The sequence below is a fragment of the Mirounga angustirostris genome, unplaced genomic scaffold (assembly GCF_029215605.1).
Source record: "Mirounga angustirostris isolate CCGP_5_RB_7025 unplaced genomic scaffold, mMirAng1.0.hap1 SCAF_14, whole genome shotgun sequence".
NCBI lineage: Eukaryota > Metazoa > Chordata > Mammalia > Carnivora > Phocidae > Mirounga > Mirounga angustirostris.
In genome coordinates, this window is record NW_026991722.1 from 20,330,620 (window position 1) to 20,352,874 (window position 22,255).

The 22,255-nt window shown below is 40.3% G+C and overlaps 1 protein-coding gene across 1 annotated transcript; it reads right to left on the bottom strand.

Annotated features, from left to right (window-relative positions):
• Positions 1-438: 438 nt before the first annotated feature.
• On the bottom strand, positions 439-16,820 carry LOC123852328 (uncharacterized). The gene is given in 10 exon segments (XM_045886327.3): positions 439-2,561; positions 3,426-3,571; positions 5,229-5,342; positions 6,133-6,242; positions 8,001-8,154; positions 9,266-9,360; positions 9,363-9,495; positions 13,195-13,404; positions 14,121-14,351; positions 15,527-16,820. Coding segments are annotated over 10 exon segments (1,413 nt in total). The 5' UTR covers positions 15,611-16,820; the 3' UTR covers positions 439-2,425.
• Between the last annotated feature and the right edge of the window lie 5,435 nt (positions 16,821-22,255).

Here is a 22,255-nt window from a genome sequence, read left to right on the forward strand (position 1 = left end):
ATTCATTCTATTCAGTTATTCAAAGTGCTGTTAAAAAAGAAAGTTCTTTTTAAAGATTTCTTAATACAGTTAAGAACAACTGACACCACTTCAAATGAATCAAGTGTGTCTGTAATATAGACTGTGTATATAAAATGGTTAAGGTGGGTTCAGTTTAAAGAAGTTTTCAAATGTCTGGGTTTTGCTTGAATGATGCCAGATAATCAGTCTGATTGAGCAATTCACTCATTAATCTATTGATTTGGTAATTAATAAAGTTGGCCTAAAAAAAAGCTTAAAAGCACTTGAGTGTAAGTGGACTAAGTCACCTTAGAGAATAAAATGGTATGAAAACTAGAAATCAGCATCCCAAGGAGGGATAAAGGACTGAAATTAGACCAACAAAGTAGAAGTTAAGAATACATCCCCCTATAAAATAACATACCAACAATATTCCAATTGAATTGTCTTCATTAGATTGTTTTTATTTTTAAGATTTTTCTTTTTTAAATACATAGTGGATTGGATTACTAAGTCATATTTCACGGATGCATACAGGGAAACCAATAATGCGTCAAATACATAAAACCATAAGAACAGATTTCATTCAAAATTACAATGGCAAATTAATATACAAAAATGCATAAAATCTTTATTAAATAAAACCTGACACAATACTTCTTTTTTTTTTTTTTTAAGATTTTATTTATTTATTTGAGACAGAGAGCATGAGAGGGAGGAGGGTCAGAGGGAGAAGCAGACTCCCTGCCGAGCAGGGAGCCCGACGCGGGACTCCATCCCGGGACTCCAGGATCATGACCTGAGCCGAAGGCAGTCGCTTAACCAACTGAGCCACTCAGGCGCCCGACACAATACTTCTTAATATAAGAGAATGGATTATGAACTAGTTTATAGTATATAAAACAGTTCCTAAAGTAAAATAAAACTTATAGATAAAATCTGTCTACAAACACTGCCGTTTTCCTTTTATGACTACTTCCCCTCTATCTGGACATTCTCTTTCCATATACTTACTGCCTTGTGCTGTTCCCTGCATCTTCTCAACTATGTTCCTCCTCCTGGACAGTGACCCATTCCCTATAAAGTCTCTTCAAAACAACACCGCCATCATAAACCTCCCATTGCTACCAAGTTCTGATCTTGCCTGGCTCTCCCAGGAAAGGGCAATAAGGTAATACACAGTAGTTCCAAGCGATAACAGGCCTTATGTTATCTGATTAGGTACATTATGTAGATGGCTACTTCCTCGTGCTAGAAGTGAGCTATTCCTGATTCTCATTGAATTCTGTACTTGTAGTCAACAGAAAGATACAGAAATAAAAACAGAGACAGAGAGAGAAAGGAACATTATAGACCTTTTTAGCCTGGGAACAAACATCCTAAGACATCTAAAAATTCCACTGGGTATCAGGGGAATATCTGAGGCATGGTGGTGGTCAAAAGCCTTAAAACTTAGCTACAACGACTCAAAATTTTTATATAGGACCAACTGCCATTAGTCCCATAAAACCAGAACTAACGGCAGGACCCAAGTACAATGCAGGAGTACCAAATACCTGTTAAAATAAATTGTAAACAAAACCCAGCACAGATTAAATCTGAACAAATTCTTTTCTACTTAAGACGATGACCCCCAACTTGGAGACCACCAGCCCCTACCAGCTTCCAGTGATGACAAGCGGTTCCTGAATCCACATACATAGCCAGCACTGCCAATGGACTAAATAAACCACATGTTTCTCAAGTATAGGCATGACTACTCCTCAAATGTAAATAGTTCCTGATGTGATTAATGAAATCCAATACATTCAAAGAAAGTACTAAATTTATAATTAGTTCATCACTGAATATTTTCTCAGCTAATACACAGTAAGTAAACAACCAGTAAAATGAGTGAGTCCTTGAATATTTTGCCGTTGTAAAAAGTTACTTCATACCAACAAAAGGGTTAGGAATCACCTGCCTCGGGTTCTATACTGAACTCTCCAGACAAAGTTTGAGGGACCCAGATTCCAGTGCCTCAATACGTACATACATAGGCTGACTTCCCTTCACAGAGATGAATGACAAAAATACACGCATGGTAGTAAGATTTACTGATATGCATAAAAAGAATGACTTTTCATTTAGAGTAACAAAATTTGAAGTAACAAAAGGAAAATAAACAAATATATACACATACACTAAAATCAATATAAAAATACATTATTGGGTCTCCTCCATAGATCTACTAATCTACACAGAGGATACTGAAATGCATACGCTGCCTATCATCACTGTCAGCTATATATGCTCACAGGGCTGTTTTGCACCTTCTTTCCCACTTCTACTCTGTAAAGAGCTCCAGATTCATTAGCCAAGTGGCCCTTCTTTAAAAACAATAATAAATGAAGAAGGAAAAATAAATATGAACTCATCGGCAAATCTATGGCAGGTTGATTGCCTGGTCCTCCTTGAATTTGGGGATCTTCTTAAACTCACTTTGCTTCTTGAAGAAAAGTTGGGCCAGGATGTGGTCTGCTGTGGCCTGGAGATAATCGTCCATGTCAAGGGTTTGCAACCGGCAGTGGAAACCAAAACAAGATGTATCAGCACCAAAGTCCTCAGATTCCTACACAGATCTTACGGTCATCAAGGCACTTGCAAGCCAGCAAGGTACTTGGCTGTGTAACTTTATGGCCGCTACGAATTCCTGCGAACGGTCACCTCATATGCCTGTCTTCCCTTGCCACGGGGGGCTCACCTTTTCAATTCTGAGAATAAGGAAAGTCCGATTGATGGCTAGAGGTGCTGAGGCATCGGAAAGTTTCTTTGGAAGGGACGTCTATCCTACTGAAAGGGAGTTCTCTTTGATGAGTGAAGACCCCCTGTTTTCCTGTGCGCAGGGACTAGTAACAAAAGGGCTTCTCAGAGCTCCATGCCCAGTGGCACGTGACAGAGGCAAACCTCGCTGTCCTCCTACTCCACAGCCAGACACAGGCCTTCCTCCATGGGGTTGATAATCTCTGCCTGTCTGGCCAGGCTATCCAGTCGGCTGGGTCTGACCATCTGTCCTTGTTCCCTCTCTCTGTCACGCTCTTTCCTCTCTGACATTAACTCTCTTTCTCAGTCAGCCTGTCTCAATTTGCCCCTCTGGATCTGTCTCACTGTGTGTTTCTGTCTCTCAATGTGTCTATGCGTATGTGTTTCTCAGTTGGTTCGGAACTTGGGGAATTAGGAGAGAATGTGATATATTCGATCCCTTTATCACCAAATAAGATTATTTGATTCTCCTTCTCTTCACACATAGATTCTGCCAGTTCATTCATTTATTCACTCAGCTCACATTTACTGAGGGCCTCCTGTGGTCCAGATACCTTGCTTAGCAGAATATTCTGCACATCTGAGGTACTCAGCAATCTCTCTAAAACTGTTTTATACTCACCTGGTCTCCGGTGCTGAAGGCAAGAAGGCAAAGCAAATCCTCATCACATGAGCTCTTAATGTAATGTTGGGTTCCAGTGGGGAAAAATACCACATCTCCAATGTGAACATCAAACTCTATGATACCCTGAGTATTAATAATGCCCACCTAAAGAGGGAGGGGGAAAAACTATGTTGAAGTTAAGCAAATAAAATCAAATATTTATTAAGAAGATGTATTAATAGGGGCGCCTGGGCGGCTCAGTCATTAAGCATCTGCCTTCGGCTCAGGTCATGATCCCAGGTCCTGGGATCGAGCCCCGCATCGGGCTCCCTGCTCCGCGGGAAGCCTGCCTCTCCCTCTCACACTCCCCTTGCTTGTGTTCCCTCTCTCGCTGTGTCTCTCTCTGTCAAATAAATAAATAAAATCTTAAAAAAAAAAAAGATGTATTAACAGTGAAGAACAGATGAATAAAAACATATAATTATAAAAGGACTTCTTAGTAAGGGTAAATAGCAGAAAATAGAGGCCATCTTTTACATAAAATCTTCTGTTTCTGAGACATAGCCCCACAGAAGTCAAAAGACACTCTATTTCAGAAATGTTCCTCAAAATGCATTAGTGAGTTCAATACTGTGGAACATCATGCAAAAACAACATCAATCACTATGTTCTAATTAAGGATCATAAATTCCCTAATCAGGCAGAAGGCTTACATCCCACTGTTTTATTGCCCTCATGCCCTCCTTTTGACTTTCTCCAGGAAATTCAGCCTTCCAGGACAGCAGCATCCTAATAGTCCCCCTTAAAGGGATCAGAAACAAAATGTGCACACAAATGCACACCCATGAGCACACAAGCACACCAAAAATAAAATCTTATCCTTGAAATGTAATTTGGGAGTGACTGCAGTGCCCTTTTCCAGGGTATTCAAGCCTTCGCCTCTAAAAACATAAAACAAAACTTTTGCTATGCATGCCCTAACATGCGCAAGTCAGTCTGGTTTGGTTCTTTCTGTCAGGATGGAGACGGGGAAAAGCTAGTAGTTCATTTGACCTGGGTAGGCCATTGGAGATTTGCCCAGGGAGCCCCGTGAAAGTCCAGAAGAACTGTGGTCAAGTCACTACCATAACGTGCTATTCGGTGTGGCTTTTCTTGTCACCAAGACAAGTGTACATCAGGGCGCCTGGGTGGCTCAGTCGGTTGAGCGACTGCCTTCGGCTCAGGTCATGATCCTGGAGTCCCGGGATCGAGTCCCGCATCGGGCTCCCTGCTCGGCACGGAGTCTGCTTCGTCCTCTGACCCTATCCCCTCTCAGGTGTTCTCTCTCTCTCATTCCCTCTCTCTCAAATAAATAAAATCTTAAAAAAAAAAAAAAAAAGACAAGTGTACATCAGAAGGATCCTGCATAAACAGGGATACGTGGTCACCCTGCTGACACTCCACACCTCCCCAGCCACCCCCACTCACATTACACTGAGGGGCCAACAGTGATGTCACAGTCCCCAAAGGGCAACACCTTAAACCTTGCATTACCTAAAAATGTGAAACTCTGAAAATGTAAAATGTTTCAAACACTTCACCCTATGTGATAACTTCTTTATCATTTCTAACATGGTCTTAGCCATTTCTCATGCTAATAGCAAAGTTAGAAGCTACCTAGCATGGCCTGCATGGTATTTTCTGTGGAAACTGTATCCAGAAAGCCATTAACACCACGTCTTTCAATGTTACCAATAACTGAACCAAAACAAAGAAAAACCTCCTGTTTGCTTCTTTCTGCATTAAAAAGGAAAGTTCAAAAAGCTGTTTGTGGAGAAATTACCTTTGCACATCCACTTATTACATACCCCATTTCATTTGCATTGAAATGAAAATGTGGCTGTCGTAATCCATTGTTATAAATTCTGAGTGTACTCAAAGTGAGAGCATTCTGATGCTTGAAAAAGGAAAAAGAAATAAATCCAGTTATTTAGCAAACATCCTACTCAGCAACTTAACCATTCACATAATCCTAATTATAACTTATCTTTCTGCAGCCCTCACTGAGAACATACAATTTTTTTTATCCCTTATATTTATTGTATCTCTTGTTCCTTATAACAATCCTGTAAGGTTGGTAGTCTTATTCCCCCCCTTTTTTGCAGGTGATGAATTTGAAATGTAGATTGGCTGAGTAATTTACTTAGGGTCGGACAGTGGCGGACCTGGGATTTGAATCAGGGAATTTGATGTCACCGTTGCATTCTTAGTCGTTATGCAAGGCAGCCAGTTGAGCATTTAAAAACAAATGAAAGAGAAATCTCACAAGCATCCAGTCTTTCCATTAATGCAACCATCCATGCCAAGAAGTGAAGCTCCCAAATCCACGCTGTGGCCTCAATTAATAGTTTCCATTAATCAAATCGAGTAATGTTTGACTAGATTTTTCCCTTTCCTTTTTTCCAAAAGAAGGCTGAATCCAGTCTAAATCGTATGTTTCATCAATCTTAATAATCATCAAAAAATTTTTTTCTCGGGGCGCCTGGGTGGCTCAGTTGGTGAAGCATCTGTCTTCGGCTCAGGTCATGATCCTGGGCTCCTGGGATTGAGCCCCAAATCAGGCTCCCTTGCTCAGCGGGGAGCCTGTTTCTCCCTCTCCCATTTCCCCTGCTTGTGTTCCCTCTCTCACTGTCTCTCTCTGTCAAATAAATAAATAAAATCTTTAAAAAAATTTTTTCCTCAATTACCTGATTCAGGAATTCACTAAAAATTTTTTCGTGGTTGCTTAGTTCACTTCCATTTTTCCAGTATTGCGCCAGTTGTATTACTCCTCCTGGAAATTGATATTCTTTTGAACCTGAGTCAGAGGAAATTTAAAAAACAAAATAAAATACTTCATTCAAAATGGTACAGAAGGAGAGCCAAATGTAGTCCCACTAAGGTACATCAGCTCTTCTGTAGTCACAGGAAACATGTGGTAGGAATCACTGCCACCAGATCCTACATGCCCCTAAGATACTGACCTCATACGGTCACATACTGTCTTACCTTCCAAGTTCTGAAATTTCTAACATAGAGTGACCTCTTTAACACAGACTATTCAATGCAGGGGACCTTGCTAGAAAACTTGAGAGTCATTCTATCATTCTACATGTCAATCTTTAGTCCTGCCTCTTTAAGGTAGGTCAGTCCCATCAGTCCTACCTCTTTTAAATTCTCCTGCTTCATAACAATCTTCTCCCTCTCAAAACTACCATAGTGCAGGCCACCATCATCCCTCACTTGAGGGTCTTCAAGAGCCCCCTGACTCATCTCCTTGCCTCTCATCTCTCCTCTTCCAATCCACAATTCAGCTAGATCAGCCATCACTTCAAAAAACTAACACTAACTTAAAAAGATATCTGCACCCCCATATTCATTGCAGCATGATTTACAATAGCCAAGATATGGAAACAACATAAGCGTCCATCAATGGATAAATGGTTAAAGAAAATGTGGTGTATACATACAATGGAATATTATCTAGCCATAACAAAGGATGAGATCTTGCCTTTGGGACAACATGGATGAACCTTGAGGGCATTATGCTAAGGGAAATAAGTCAGACAGAGAAAGATAAATACCATATGATCTCATTTATATGTGGAATCTAAAAACAAAAAACAAGCTCATAAATACAGAGAACAGATTGGCAGAGAGTAAGGTGTCTGTCTGCAAAGTAGGTGGTGAAAGGAGTCAAAAGGTACAGACTTCTAGTTATAAAATAAATAAGTCATGGGGATGTAATGTATAGTATGGTAACTATAGTTAATAATATTGTACTGCATATTTGAAAGTTGCTAAGATCTTAAAAGTTCTCATTACAAGAAAAAAAAATTCTGTAACTATGTATGGTGATGGACATTAACTAGACTTATTGTAGTGATCTTTTCACAGTAATACTGGATCATTATGTTGAACACCTAAAGTTAATGTTTTATGTCAATTAACTTCAATAAAATAAATAAAATAATTTTTAAAAATAAATATAGGGACACCTGGGTGGCTCAGTCAGTTAAGCCCCTGCCTTCGGCTCGGGTCATGATCCCAGGGTCCCACATCGGGTTCCCTGCTGGGCGGGAAGCCTGCTTCTCCCTCTCCCCCTCCCCCTGCTTGTGCTGTCTCTCTCTCTGACAAATAAAATCTTTAAATAAATAAATTAATTAATTAATTAATTAATTAAATAAATAAATGCAAAACCTAATTTAAACTTTAAAACTTAATTTAAAATCTCCTATTTAAAATCCCTTAATTGCTCCCATCAAAATAAAGTATAAACTCATCAGCATGGCTTCTAAAACCTGCATATTTGGACCCTCCTCTCTCATCAGCCTCTTCGCCTGAGGCACCCCTGGCCCCAACACACGCCCCTCATACTTTGAAATCTTCTACAACATTCTCCTTTGCTTCCATTCCTTTTCTCTCATTTCCTATTCTTTAGAGAAATGTGTTTCTTCAAACTCATCTTGACTGTGACCCACTATAAAAAAAAACACGTTACATCTCAATCCAACACCTATATAATCCCATATATAAACACTTAACTATAAAAGTTTTGCAAAATAACATACTATACATTTAAGGTCATAAAAACATTTCCACACAAGACTGTCTGGAGACTGTACATAACTAGGATTTATAACCAGTTCTGCCAAGTTGGGAGGAAGATTGACCGCCTGATCCTCTTTTTGCTTCTGGAATGTTCTAATGAAATTAATTCCACCTTCAGGCTGAAACACATAAGAAATCATATAAGATATTTGTGAAACATTCTACAAATTTTAGTAATAGAAGGGTAGATAGCTAAGGATAGGGTAACATTGTGGTTTTCAGTGGTCCAGTCAAAGGAGCTGACCTCAACCATCCTGAGGCTTGTGATATTCATGAAAATCCTCCCAAGTTTTCAATGCATTTTGGCTTAAAATGTGTTGATATTTTATAATCATTATAACTCTTACAAAAATATACAGTGGTTCTCATATTTACCAAAATTCTCCTAATGACTCATTTTTTCCACTTCTCCCTATAACATTAGGCTTTACATTCGCAGGGCTTGGAAGTAAATCTCAAAACCTCCCTAGATAGATTTCTAAATTTGCCACAGAACTCCTTCCAGTTGCCACTCACAGGCCACCACCAATTCTTCTGATCACCCATTTGTATTGTCAGCATCTGCATCTGGCCCTCTCCCTCTACACCCAGCTCTAGGAGCAGTCCCTCCATGGTAATAGAACTACTTATAGAGACCAAAAGCAGCTTTCCTTCAGGAAAACAATAGGCTCCTCTGCATTAGACTAGGAGAACATAATTATGTCATCTGTAGCAAACTTCTCCCTGAATGAGCTTATGTCTTTTTTTTTTTTTTAAAGATTTTATTTATTTGACAGAGAGAGACAGCAAGAGAGGGAACACAAGCAGGGGGAGTGGAAGAGCGAGAAGCAGGCTTCCCGCAGAGCAGGGAGCTCAACGTGGGACTCAATCCCAGGACCCTGGGACCATGACTTGAGCCGAAGGCAGACGCTTAATGACTGAACCACCCAGGCACCCCGAGCTTACATCTTTTCAGAGATGTAAATTATAGTAATTTTTATTACCTCTATCAAAACTTTTCTACCAATTCATTATAGTTTCCTGTAGAAGTCCTTCATAAAGGAAAGTAAAAGCTAAGTCAATTTCAACAAGTTGTATATCTTTAGTAGGAATACAAGTTATGTTCTTGAACTCATTACCCAACTCTTACCCTACTGACTGCTACCCTAGAAACACAAATACTCACGCTTTCTTTGTGCCTATGTAATGCAAACCCTCAAGGAGGGACTTGTGTTCAGTAGTGATACAGACCTTAAGTGACCTGGAAGCAATGTCTTCAGGTACAGAAAAAAATACATCATCAACATCCAGGGTCTGAAGTTCATCATGTGTGGAAAAGAAGAGCAAAAAAAGCAGTCTTCATTCCCCACATTCTTTATCCAGTGAAGAGTATTTTTAGGGAAGAAGATCACTTGGCCAGCTGTAACATTGTATGTGGTAACTACACCACCATCATCAACCACCCCAATCCATGCCGAGCCCTGAAACATCAACAGAAAACACATACAACATCACTTTAGAGCAATGTTTCTCAAACTTTTCTCATTACATCTCTTATAAGGTACCATTTTAGTCTTTTTTTACTAATCACCATCCTATGAAATGTTAACACTACAGATGTACTGTAAATCTGGGTATACCGTGCATACATAGTGCTTATGTACCACATGCATATCTGTGCTTTGTACATAAAAAAAGTAAGGCGTTGTTACCTTCTAAGGACCAGTTTTTACCCGCCCCCCCAGGGGGCAATATCGCCCCCATTGAGAATTTAGAGTTCTAAGTTCATCCTTTAGAGTTTGAAAAGACTGGGACGCCTGGGTGGCTCAGTCGGTTAAGCGTCTGCCTTCGGCTCAGGTCATGATCTGGGGGTCCTGGGACTGAGTCCCATGTCGGGCTCCCTGCTCAGCGGGGAGCCTGCTTCTCCTTCTGCCTGGTGCTCCCCCTGCTTGTATTCTCAAGCTCTCTTGCGCTCTCTCTCTCTTTCTCTCTCTGGCAAATAAATAAATCAAATCTTAAAAAACAAACAAAAAAAAAAAACAAAAAATAGAGTTTGAAAAGACTACAAGCACATGAGTGTGTGTTCACAGGTGGTCACACTGACATACATGTTTGTGTATGTCCATGTTTCCATGTGTATGTATATGGATGCAAATTATTTTTAGATAAAAAGTCTGCATCCAGTTTTAATAACAACACTAAAAGTAATAACACGGTGCTTTTACTGTGTGTCCAGATATTCTTCTAAGCACTTTACCTGACTTAACTCAATCATCCCTTGTATCAACCCTATGAAGCAAGTACTATTATTACCCTCATTTTATAGATGAGAAACTGAATCTGGAGAGAATATTCAATTTTCCCAAGGTTACTCTGCTAGTCAATGGCAAAGCTGGGATTTGGACCTAAGCTCCAGATCCAAAGTCCACACTTTTTTTAGTTGTGTAAGAACATTTAACATGAGACCGACCCTCTTCAATATTTAAGTGTTCAATACAGTATTGTTAATGATAGATACAATGAAGAACCCTAAAACTTAATTCTCTCGTCAAAATATCTAGAAGTAGAGACTAGAATGGTGGTTGCCAGAGGCTGGGGGGAAGTCTACACTTTTAATCCATACTACACCGTACTTTGATTCCACTTATACAGAATTCTTTTTCTCATTCTCTAATCATTTCTGTAGTATTATTCTGTAAAGTAAATACAAAGGTAATATTTCTTCCAGAGTCGGTCATTAGGGAAGCATGCACAAGAAGTCTTTGTTGTGTCTACACAGACGTGTACAACTCAGTTCCAGATGGGTATTAAAGATACAGGGGGAGGTGAACCTGAAGAGCTCTCTCCAAGTACACAGGCAGAGAACAGCAAAAGTGTGTATCTATTCATATGAAGTTACCAACTACTCCAAACGGACAGCAGAGCCAGCACAGTGGGACATGAACTGCAGGGCCATGCACACTGGCCACCCCAGCTGCCCCGCTCCTCTCGGGGCCACTCCTTCCAAGGCTTTCATGAAGATACTCAGAAACAAAAGCAACATCCATGGGTGAGTATGCAGTAGAGAGACTTCTGTCACATCCTATTGACTGGTTCCTTACCATGTGTGTGAGTGATCCTACAATTTTCCTGGGACCTAAACAACATTCTAGCCACATTTATTTCCTTTATAGAATTTTTTTATATTTTTGTAAGTAAGATATAATTGACTCACAACATTCTATCAGTTTCAGGCATACAACATAAAGATTTGATACTTGTATATATTGTGAAACGATCATCACCAGTCTAGTTTTAACATCCATCACCCTCGCTAGAATTTTTTCTTATGATGGGAACTTTCAAGATCTACTCTCTTAGCAACTTTCAAATTCACGATACAGAATTATTAACTATAGTCACCATGCTGTATATTACATCCCATGATTGATTTATTTTATAACGAAGTTAGTACCTTTTGACCACCTTCTAGCTCACATTTAGAAGATCAGATTATAAACTCTCTCTGGACTTCCAGAACTGCTCCCCAGACTGAGCTGGATTCCAGGCCCATTATCTACTAGAACATGCTCCAGACTAAGTTCCCTACTTGGGGTTTGCTATTAAGGGTCCCCTTCCCCTTACCTGCCTTTCCTTCTTCCTACTACTCAGCCAGAGCCCTGGAATCCAACCTTCTGGAGACTGTCCTCTTTTGTTCTTTTTTTAAGATTTTTTTTTTTTTTAAGATTTTATTTTTATTTATTTGAGAGAGAGAGAATGAGAGACAGAGAGCATGAGAGGGAGGAGGGTCAGAGGGAGAAGCAGACTCCCTGCCGAGCAGGGAGCCCGATGCGGGACTCGATCCTGGGACTCCAGGATCATGACCTGAGCCGAAGGCAGTCGCTTAACCAACTGAGCCACCCAGGCGCCCCCTTTTTTTAAGATTTATTTATTTATTTGAGAGAGAGAGAGAGAAGGAGTGGGGGGGGGGGGCAAAGGAGAGGGAGAGAGAATCCACACTGAGCACGGAGCCTGACACAGGGCTCCATCTCACCACCCTGAGATCACATCCTGAGCCAAACCCAAGAGTCGGACACTTAACCGACTGCACAACCCAGGTGCCCCAAGACAGTCCTCTTTTACATATTCTGTATATGTGGAAAAAGACAAAATGTCAGAAAACATGGACTTTGTCCCAGGCCAGCAAACAACTACAGTTTATCTTTAGAAAAGTCAATCTTTCTGAGCCTCTGTTCTCTCATAAGAAATAAGAAGTATTTGGTCTCAGATGAAACTCTAATCTCTCTTCCCATTGTAAATTCTAAAACTGAATGAATTGCATTAAAAAGGAGTTTTATTAACACCAACAGAAATATGTCACATAACACTGGCTGATCTATTAATAGGATCACCAGGGTAAGACCAAACTGAAAGTGCCATGAGCGTTTAGTCACTACCCCTCTCCCAGTATCTGGAATACAGAATGTAACAATGAATACTTTTGAGAACTAATGAATTATTTGAAATTCAAGTGAGAATGCTCATTTCACCTCCAGCTCTCTTTCACTTGACTCCAGACAATTCTAAAAAGTCTGAACCACAAAAGGGCATCCAATTGGCCTGATCTGAGGGACTCCAGGCTGAACATCAGCAAACTGATTTTTTCCTTAGAAGAAAGCTGCCGGGGCGCCTGGGTGACTCAGTCGTTAAGCGTCTGCCTTCGGCTCAGGTCATGATCCCGGGGTTCTGGGATCAAGCCCCTCATCGGGCTCCTTGCTCAGCAGGAAGCCTGCTTCTCCCTCTCCCACTCCCCCTGCTTGTGTTCCCTCTCTCGCTGTGTCTCTATCAAATAAATAAAATCTTTAAAAAAAAAAAAAAGAAGAAGAAGAAGAAAGCTGCCATCTCTTTGATCACTGGATCAGAGATACGAGTTTTAGCTTTGGCTCAAAGGATGGAACAGTGATCTTATTTTAACAATAGCAAATAAAAATGACTTCATACTGAAGAAAGAAGTTCAAAGTGATGCCAAGAATAATTACAACGAACAGGTTAACGCTTCAAAGCACTGCTAACTAATCTAACTGAATACACCACCAAAGCTTGGGTGTTGTCTGCCACTTAGTTAAGTAGGTTTTGCAACAACTAAAATAATAGCTTGAGGATACAAAGCATAAACACTGAGGCGCCAAACACAGGCAAACCTGTTATACAAGGTAGCCATGTTCATTAGCATTGAAGTGCCAGTGAGGGGCCTGGAGGCCATTGCTTTTTACTCTCAGAGTCCCCAGGGTCATCTGTGATCTCTGACTGTTCAAGCTGCTGCCGAAGGCCTCTTCTTCAACACTGAGGTAGTCTTTGACATTGTTCCTGTACGGGGCCCACTGGATTGCACCACCAGGGAATTCAAACACCTGAAACGTCATAGACAAGCAACCGTCAACATGGAGGCCATCTGAGGAACAGGAGGCCACTGGGGCCTGCAGAGTAAGAGGGAGGCAAAACAGAAAAGGCAGTGGTGAAGAGGTGAAGACTGAAGTCCCAGAAGGGAAGAGGAAGACTAGGTCACCAGACTCCAGGAATGACAGCAGTAATACCTACAGAACTGTCAGTCTATCCATGTTAGACATGAAAAGATCACCTATCTTTTTTTTTTTTTTTTTAAAGATTCCACTTATTTATTTGACAGAGAGAGACAGCGAGAGAGGGAACACAAGCAGGGGGAGTGAGAGAGGGAGAAACAGGCTTCCCACGGAGCAGGGAGCCCAATGCGGGGCTCGATCCAGGACCCTGGGATCATGACCCGAGCCGAAGGCAGACGCGTAACGACTGAGCCACCCAAGCGCCCCAAGATCACCTATCTTGACAAGAGAATAGAGAGCTTTGCGTTTGTCTATCTCCAGGCCTCCCCTCTGGGCTGACCCAGAGCTATCTATGAAAGAAAATCTCTGCCTGGGGCCAATATCAACCCAACCCTTCCTCTCCTCTCTCACCTCCCTTCATCTAGATGGCCCACAGTCGGTTCCTTCCAATGAGGAGAGGACAAAGCTTAGTAAACAGGCAATGGGAACTTTGTTCTGAAATCACCGTTAGAAAAGATGATTCTTTCTGCTAAATGTGTGATTCATACCTTGGATTTAGGCAAATGATTAAGAAACTGGAATTTTGGATCAACAGCCTTTTGCACGATGGGAACCATTGTTTGCAGAGGCCGGGCTTCGAGTCCTAGATGGACTTGTGAATGTTGCTGAGAGCTGTGAACATAAACCAAGGAAAGTATCAGTACTCCTCCTGCTGTGGTAAGGGTACAAGCCAAGAGACACATCAGGAAAACGCTCCACAGTGACCACTGCCTCTTCTCCTAAGGGAAATTATGAAGCCATTATTCTCTACTCTTGATGCATTAACAATAATTGCTTCCTTTCTCAATTTGGCTTATATTTTCTTTTACTCAAAAAATGCCTTTGTAGGGTAAATATACTCAGTAAAATAATACATGTGTAAATATAAGTGTAAATAAATACAAACATACACATACACGTATTCCATATACCTGGCTGACACTCAAATAAATAAGGAAAACAATAAACATATGAAAAGCTGAGGCACAGAATAAATTACTAGAAAATTAAGTAGCCAGTTAAGTTTGTATATAAAATGCATTCGATTGCAGCCAATTAGCCCCTATTTGCCAGTCTCTTCACCTGAAAATGAAAAAGGTTATAAAGACTAGATTCTAAGAAATTTTTAGTTCTAGAATGTCCATATGTAGTAATCACATGTACCGGTAATAAGCATGGGAAACGTAACATACCAGTAAATAACTGGCCTGACAGATCTCAGCCTCCCTCTCCCTCCCTCCTTCACTTAAATAGCTTCGTTAAACCCCCTCTTTCTGTGTATTACCTGTCTGAGTTACTAACCCTACTAAGCACATCTATTCCAACTCCAAGCACAATATTTCCATATATTTCTGTGTTACTATTTCCTGGTTTCACATTACAAATACATTGCTACAAACAACAGTATTATTTCTGTGAGTTACAATCCACATTACTGAAAGCTACCAAACATGCCCTGTTCCTCTGACCACTAAAATGGAATTCGTAAGTACTAATGTCATGGTTTCCTGTCCACTGCCCTCTGAATTCCTCTCTGAGCAGGCATATCTTTGATTACTAATAACTCTAACATAGACTTTAGTATGTCAGCATTCTTAAATGATACATTTTGTATAGAATAATCATTGATCAACATTCTCAGTTTAACATTGTATGAGGATATTATACTGAGCAATAAACAATTCATTAATACCGTGAACAACAATTCATGGAAAGTTGGTCCATTACAGAGCTAACAGAGATGTGAGCTAAGAGTTTATGAGACAGAAAGCAAATCAAGAAATGGTCAGAGCAAGAGATGCTACCTTTCAAAAGAGGGTCATTTGAGGAAAGCTGGTCTAAAAAGGGATTCTTTCCTGAGCTCTGCATAAAGGTTTGGGGGGAGCTAATCTCAAGGTGTAAATCTCCACCTTACCATTCTGGAGATGGTGGTCATCTTCCCCATAGAAAGAGCATTCTGTGCTGCATCTTCATGCATTTCAAATGCTGAGTTGTCCATCCACAAAAAGCAGCAGCCAATTCACTGAAAAAGAAAAAGGGGGGAAATGTAGTTGTAGCCAATGGGAAAATCCCTGAGAGGTGAAAAATGATAACCCTGAAGTAAGGGAGTACTTATATTGAGCTGAAAGTTAAGGAAACAAAATAAGGAAGCTATAATCTTGGTTTAAGAAAAACCCCTAGAAAGAATTGTCAAATTAGAGACCAATAAAACACTTCCGTTGGTCCTCAACTCTTTGCCGACTGATGACGCATACACAGATAATGGTAACTGACGTTTATTTCCTCCTTTCACTGTGTACCAGGCACTGTACTAATCACATACATTATGTGATTGAATTCTTACAGCGGTTCAATCAGGTACTCTGAGTCTTCCCATTTTGTGGATGAGGAAACTGAGGCATGGAGGTGCAGTGACTGCCCAGATGATATTAGCATCAGAGCAAAGCACCAGCTATCAGAAGATTTTTCATGACACTGGTTCTCTACAGAGTTTCAGTGTGGGTGCTTAGTCTAGTACAATCTATTTTCACCCAAACCAGCCCTGCCTCTAAGCAATGGACTGATTTTCCCATGTGCTTTCTTGAATAATCTTGTTACCTGAACGTTAAATCTTCATTCAAAATTCACTTGCATCCTATTTCCTGGTGACAAGTGGTGGCCTGCGTCACCTAAAAACCACGCCTATAATCCACAGCATCATCCATCCTTCTTTCCTATCTTCCTGTCTTCCTCCAGTAAGCATGGCTGAATGCCTACTGTATTCCAGACTGTCTACCACACCTGGGCCACAGCACAAGGCCGTTGAATGGCCTCTAGCAGGAGAAATGGAGAGGAAACCATTACCGAAGACTGTGCTGTGTTATGACAGAAGTGTGCACGAGGCCCTGGGAGGAGAGAGAAAACAGTGATTGTGTCTGAGATGGGACGTCTCCGAAGTCATAATGAGTCCCAACACGGCTTCATGAGGTGGGCCCAGTTAGTCAGTTCCACTCAAGTCCATATTTCTGGCTTGTCTAGAAGCAGCTCTGGAACATATGATAAAGATGTAGACCCTGTCTGGGTTAGGCAGCTCAGGTTCCGACAAGGCTGCAGGTGGTCACCAGGCTGCAGCGAAGGAGAGCTGACCCTGGGGCCTTCCTATCACATCTCATCAAATCTAAGACGCAGCAGTGTGTCATGTTAGTTTAGCCCTTCCCCGGCAAGACCTGGAATTGAAATGAATGGCACTGATTTTGAGGTCATAAAATATTTAAAATAATTGTCTGTGGGGCCAGTAAGGTGACATCATCTTGTTATCAGGATGCCATAAAATACAATGCTTGTCCTGTTTGATGTTCCCTGTGCATTTGTTAACTGGAATGTATTCCACACCTTAGCATCTCTGAAAATGGGATATGTTTTACAGTGAATGGTCTCTAAGACTAAATGAAAGTATGCCACTTTTCCTTGGTCTTGTCAGCAAATGGTACTGTATGAATCTTCAAAGCAAGTTTTACACCACTTTGTATTTTGCCATTTTTCTTTCTCAGAAGTATGAAAACACTGTCCTTTGTCACCAACATTATCTGGGAGCTACATTTAGCATTTATTTAAATGGCAAGAGAAGCAAATCATCAACCAGCTATATGAAAACTCACTTCAGCACTAAATCAAAGAATGCTGCAGCTGGATGAGGGCCTTTTCATTTTTGCAGGTAAGGAAACAGAGGGCAGGGGCCTGGGTGGCGCAGTTGGTTAAGCGTCAGACTCTTGGTTTCAGCCCAGGTCATGATCTCAGGGTCATGATCTCAGGGTCCTGGGATAGAGTCCGCATCAGGCTCCATGTGGAGTCTGCTTGAGATTCTCTCTCCCTCTCCCTCTTCCCTTCCTGCTCATGCTCTCTCACTCTCTAAAATAAAAAAATAAATCTTTTTTTAAAAAGAAGAAAATAGGGGCCAGAGAGGCTAAGCATTTTTCCCTAAGTAACACAGTAAGTCACTGGCAGAGCCAAAACAAATGTCCAGCTCTCTCACTTTCAGCCAGAAATTTTCCTATTTCTATTTGCTGTAGGGGAACTTTATTCCTTTATATACATGTAAATAGTTCAAGGTGAAATGAAGCAAAACAGCTGAAAGCAGGAGTATTATCAAAATCATTTTAAGACACATGAATGTGGGGCACCTGGGTGGTTCAGTCGTTAAGCATCTGCCTGGGATCAAGCCCCGCATCGGGCTCCCTGCTCCGTGGGAGGCCTGCTTCTACCTCTCCCACTCCCCCTGCTTGTGTTCCCTCTCTAGCTGTGTCTCTCTGTCAAATGAATAAATAAAAATCTTAAAAATAATAATAGTAATAAAGTTCTTTTCTATTGCACCAGGATACATCTGGGCAGTCTATTTTTTAACACAAACTAAGACAAACATATTTGTACACTCTCAAGCCCTTATTTTCACTAAGGTTTGCTGCCAGGTTTATTTTTGCTTAATGTTTATCTCCATCACAAGGGCTAGGAGCATACTACAATAAATTTGGCAAGTGCTAAGTGCTGCTGACTGTAAATCTATCAAAGAGGGGCACCTGGGTGGCTCAGTCAGTTGGGTGTCCAACACTTGATTTCAGCTCAAGTCATGGTCTGTGGGTGGTGAGATCTTGCCCTGTGTCAGGTTCTGCACTGGGCTACAGCCTGATTGGGATCCTCTCTCTCCCTTTCCCACTTCCCTATCTAAAAAGCAATATCTGTAAAGGGATAAACTGAATATACATTAAGATACAACTCTTCATTAAATGACTTGAGTTTATTTTCCTGGAACACATCCAATCAGAAAAGAATATTGTTTTCCTTCAATAAACTGGGCCAATTAGATCTTGTATGCCATGCTAGGAGGGAAGAAAAGGCAGTGCTGCTATGTTCCAATAAGAACATTTCCCCCAACTTCCCCCATCTCTAAGTTATTTGCCTTCTATAATCATTCAGGTGGAAAAGACTGATAAGACAGTGTTGGGCAATTCTTTCTGATTATTTCCTTTGAAATCTCTACCAGTAACAAGATTGATCAATGCTTTCATTATGCAAATGTTTCTTATCTGTTGTTCAACTTTCAGATGACCACTGGATATCAGAGATATATGAGGATGTATTCTATCCCAGACACTTTAGAGATTACCAAAATCATAGATGACATAGACCCCTGCCTCAAAGACTCTAAAATGTAATGATTCATTCCATCCAACAAATGCACAAGGAAAATCAAACAGGGAAAATGTAATGTTTTATGGCACCCTGTAAGATGAGGAAATCACCTTACTGGCCCCACAGATAAAACTTAAACAATTATTTTAAATATTTTATATCCTCAAAATCAATGCCATACATTTAAAGTTCAGATCTTAGTGGGAAAAGGCTCAATACATACTCCCCCTGCTCCCACACCTCACCATTATCCATTCCAGAATGTTCTCAGGAGGAACTCTAACATCAAGGTGTTATGTGAGTATGAGCTTCTACAATAAGTGTCAGAGAACACTGGAAATGAGCTCTGAACTTACGAAGGTAAGAAAATGAGAATATTCTATTCATTCAACTCTACATGACAATCTGATCTTAAACTAACCTTGCTAAATCAGTTTCCTCATGTGTATAAAATTAAGGCTAGATTAAATGGCCTTATGACATTCTAGCTCTACCTACTTGAATTGAGGATGTAATTATCTTTGAGAAACAGCATTAAACTGCTAGCTTCCCAACACTCCCATTTTTTCAAGATTCCATTGACATAATGATTCAAGATATTCAACATTCCAATTTTTCTGCAAAATAAATTGCTTCATATGTAATTTATAGTGCCAATCTAACAGAATATTAACAGAGAAAGATAACTCCAGGAAGGCCACTGAGTGATTATATGAACAACAAAATCAACTGAGTCCAACTCCAGAAAACTTATTATAGCTGAAGGGGAGCAAATTTTGCCACCCCAAGATATGCTTCTTTGGCATATTGGTTATTTTAAGCTGGTTATTTTTAAGAAATAGCAGAAATAAGAGAAAGTCTGAAAACCAAGTAGACGTTACCCTTCTGTAAAAGGTATTTACATTCCTAAGGGAAATCTCATTTGTAAGGGTATTTCTCCCTTGCTATGACAGGAAGGGGGGGAAATGACTCAATCTTTAGAAACTCTTATCTAGGAGAAGGCATGGAATTAAATCTGCTTAACAATCTTACCCTTATTTACTGCGTTTTTCCTAGTAACCTCCCATAACCAACCCCCCCCAACCCCAACATCTTCTTTTGTCTTTAGCTGAGGATAGTATTTAAGGTGATGGTTTCAGTCATTATGGGAATTACTCAGTTTTTCTGGGTCTCTTCCATGTGTGCTGGAGGTATATGTGTTATTAAAAACTTTGGTTTGATTTTCTCCTATTAATCTGTCTCATGTTAATTCCTAGACCAGCAGAATAATCTTGAAGGGCAGAGAAAAAATTTTCCTCTCCAACACAGCTCAAATGCATTAATTCAACAAATATTAACCAAATGCCCCATATATGCCAGGTGTCATTCTAGTTGCTTGGGATATATCAGTAAATGAAAAAGACAAAAGTTCCCTGCCCGTGTGCAGGTTATATTCTAGTAGAAGAATCAGAACAAACATTTAAAAAAAAAATGGTAATTTACATTCTACATTAGAAAATGGTAAGTGTTATGGGGAAAAAATAAGCAGGGGAGAAGCAGAAGTGTGTGGTATGGGAGGGAGCAATTTCAAGAAGGTGATCAAAATTTCCTAGAAAAGGGCAATTCAGCTTTTTTCGGTGCCAAGCTATGTGCCTATAAGAAAGGAATATAAATTGTGTCTTTCTTACTCTTCAGGTAAATGAGTACTAAAAAACAAAATTCAACAGAGTAAATTTGAAGATCTAATTGGCTTTATTAAATGATTCATGAATGGGCAGTACCCCATCTGGCAAATACAGGAGAGCTCCACTGAGCTAAACAAAAGAAAGGTTTTCAAAGGCAGAGAGAGGGCATAAAAAAAGAAGGAATTTATTAGCATGGAATGCATTGTTTAGGCAAGGTTGCCCTCTTAAGAGGAGCTCAAGGGGTCTATCAGTAAATTTTCCTTGTACTGACCAGGAAATTCCATGATGACTGGGTCAAGGTTACATTCTTGGGGGGTTGAAACTACAGTTAGTTTAGGTATTAAGTCTTGGTTTACTGACTTGGGGCCTTAATCTAAGTGATACTACTGTTTTGGGCCTGTGGTTTTCTTTTTAACACAGCCCATAAACTTCGATCCTCTTTTTTTTTTTTCTTTTAATTCACAAGGCTTTGGAAGAAAATGTATAAATTATTTCTTTAAAAACAACAAACCTTCTATAGCTACAATTTCATCTCCTGTCTGTGTGGGCCCTTGATGTCTCTAAATACAGCAAGCGTCTTCTGAATGTGGTTCACTGTTCTTTACCACTCACCTGCCAAGTGCCATTTCCTTGCTCCCTTCTATCTAATCTAACACCCCCAGAACTACATAAGTGCCCCTATAACACATTCTCAGAACATTCTGTATGTTTCATTTGAAGTTCTCATTTCAGTTAATGGTTAAATTATTTGTTACATGAATGCTTCCACTACCAGATTAAATTATTTGTTACATGAATGCTTCCACTACCAGATTATAGACCACATGGAGCAGAGACATAATCATCAAAGCCTAGCATAATACCTGGGGCATTTAGTAGGCATACATGAGTAAATAAATGACTCATTCTTACATGATCTTTTACATTCCATTACCTACTAGTGACCAATGCACCCAGCCTTCATCAGTCTCCCCCTGTCTTACCCTTCTAGAATACTGTTAAATAGGAGAAAATCTAAGTGGTCAATGAAACCATATACAGAACAGTTTTAAAAAACAAAACACAACAAAACAGGTATGGTATAGCAATATAAGAAACATCTGTGTAGGGGCGCCTGGGTGGCTCAGTTGGTTAAGTGACTGCCTTCAGCTCGGGTCATGATCCTGGAGTCCCTGGATCAAGTCCCGCATCGGGCTCCTGCTCAGCGGGGAGTCTGCTTCTCCCTCTGACCCTCCCCCCTCTCATGTGCTCTCTCTCAAATAAATAAAATCTTGAAAAAAAAAAGAAACATCTGTGTAAATTCATGTATACATTCCGAGCTCTGTCACTACTAAAAACAGTCCAACAACATCTGTAGTTGTAGAGAGGGAGAATCTTAAGCAGGTTCATGCCCACCCCAGAGCCAACATGGGGCTCCACCTCATGACCCTGAGATCATGACCTGAGCAGAAATCAAGAGTTGGACACAACCGAGTCACCTAGGTGCCCCTCATTTGCCCTGATTTTTAATTTACTATTGATATTGCTCCTAAAGTCATCAACTCTTTGGTCACCTATTCTCCCCCAAAGACTAACAGTCTTAAGTTTATTTTCTCTGGACACATCCCTTCAGTTGCAGTAATCAATCACAATTTAACTAACCCACTATCAATAAATAAGTTTCCCTTATTAGGCTAACAAATAAGCCACTTAAAACACCATGGCTTCAACCCCATTTTCATTTTTGATTTTTGTGAAGAAATTCTGCTGTGGTTATTACAAATTTTTTTTTTCTAATTTGTTGCTTTTCTGCGAATTAGAACTATTGTGATGAG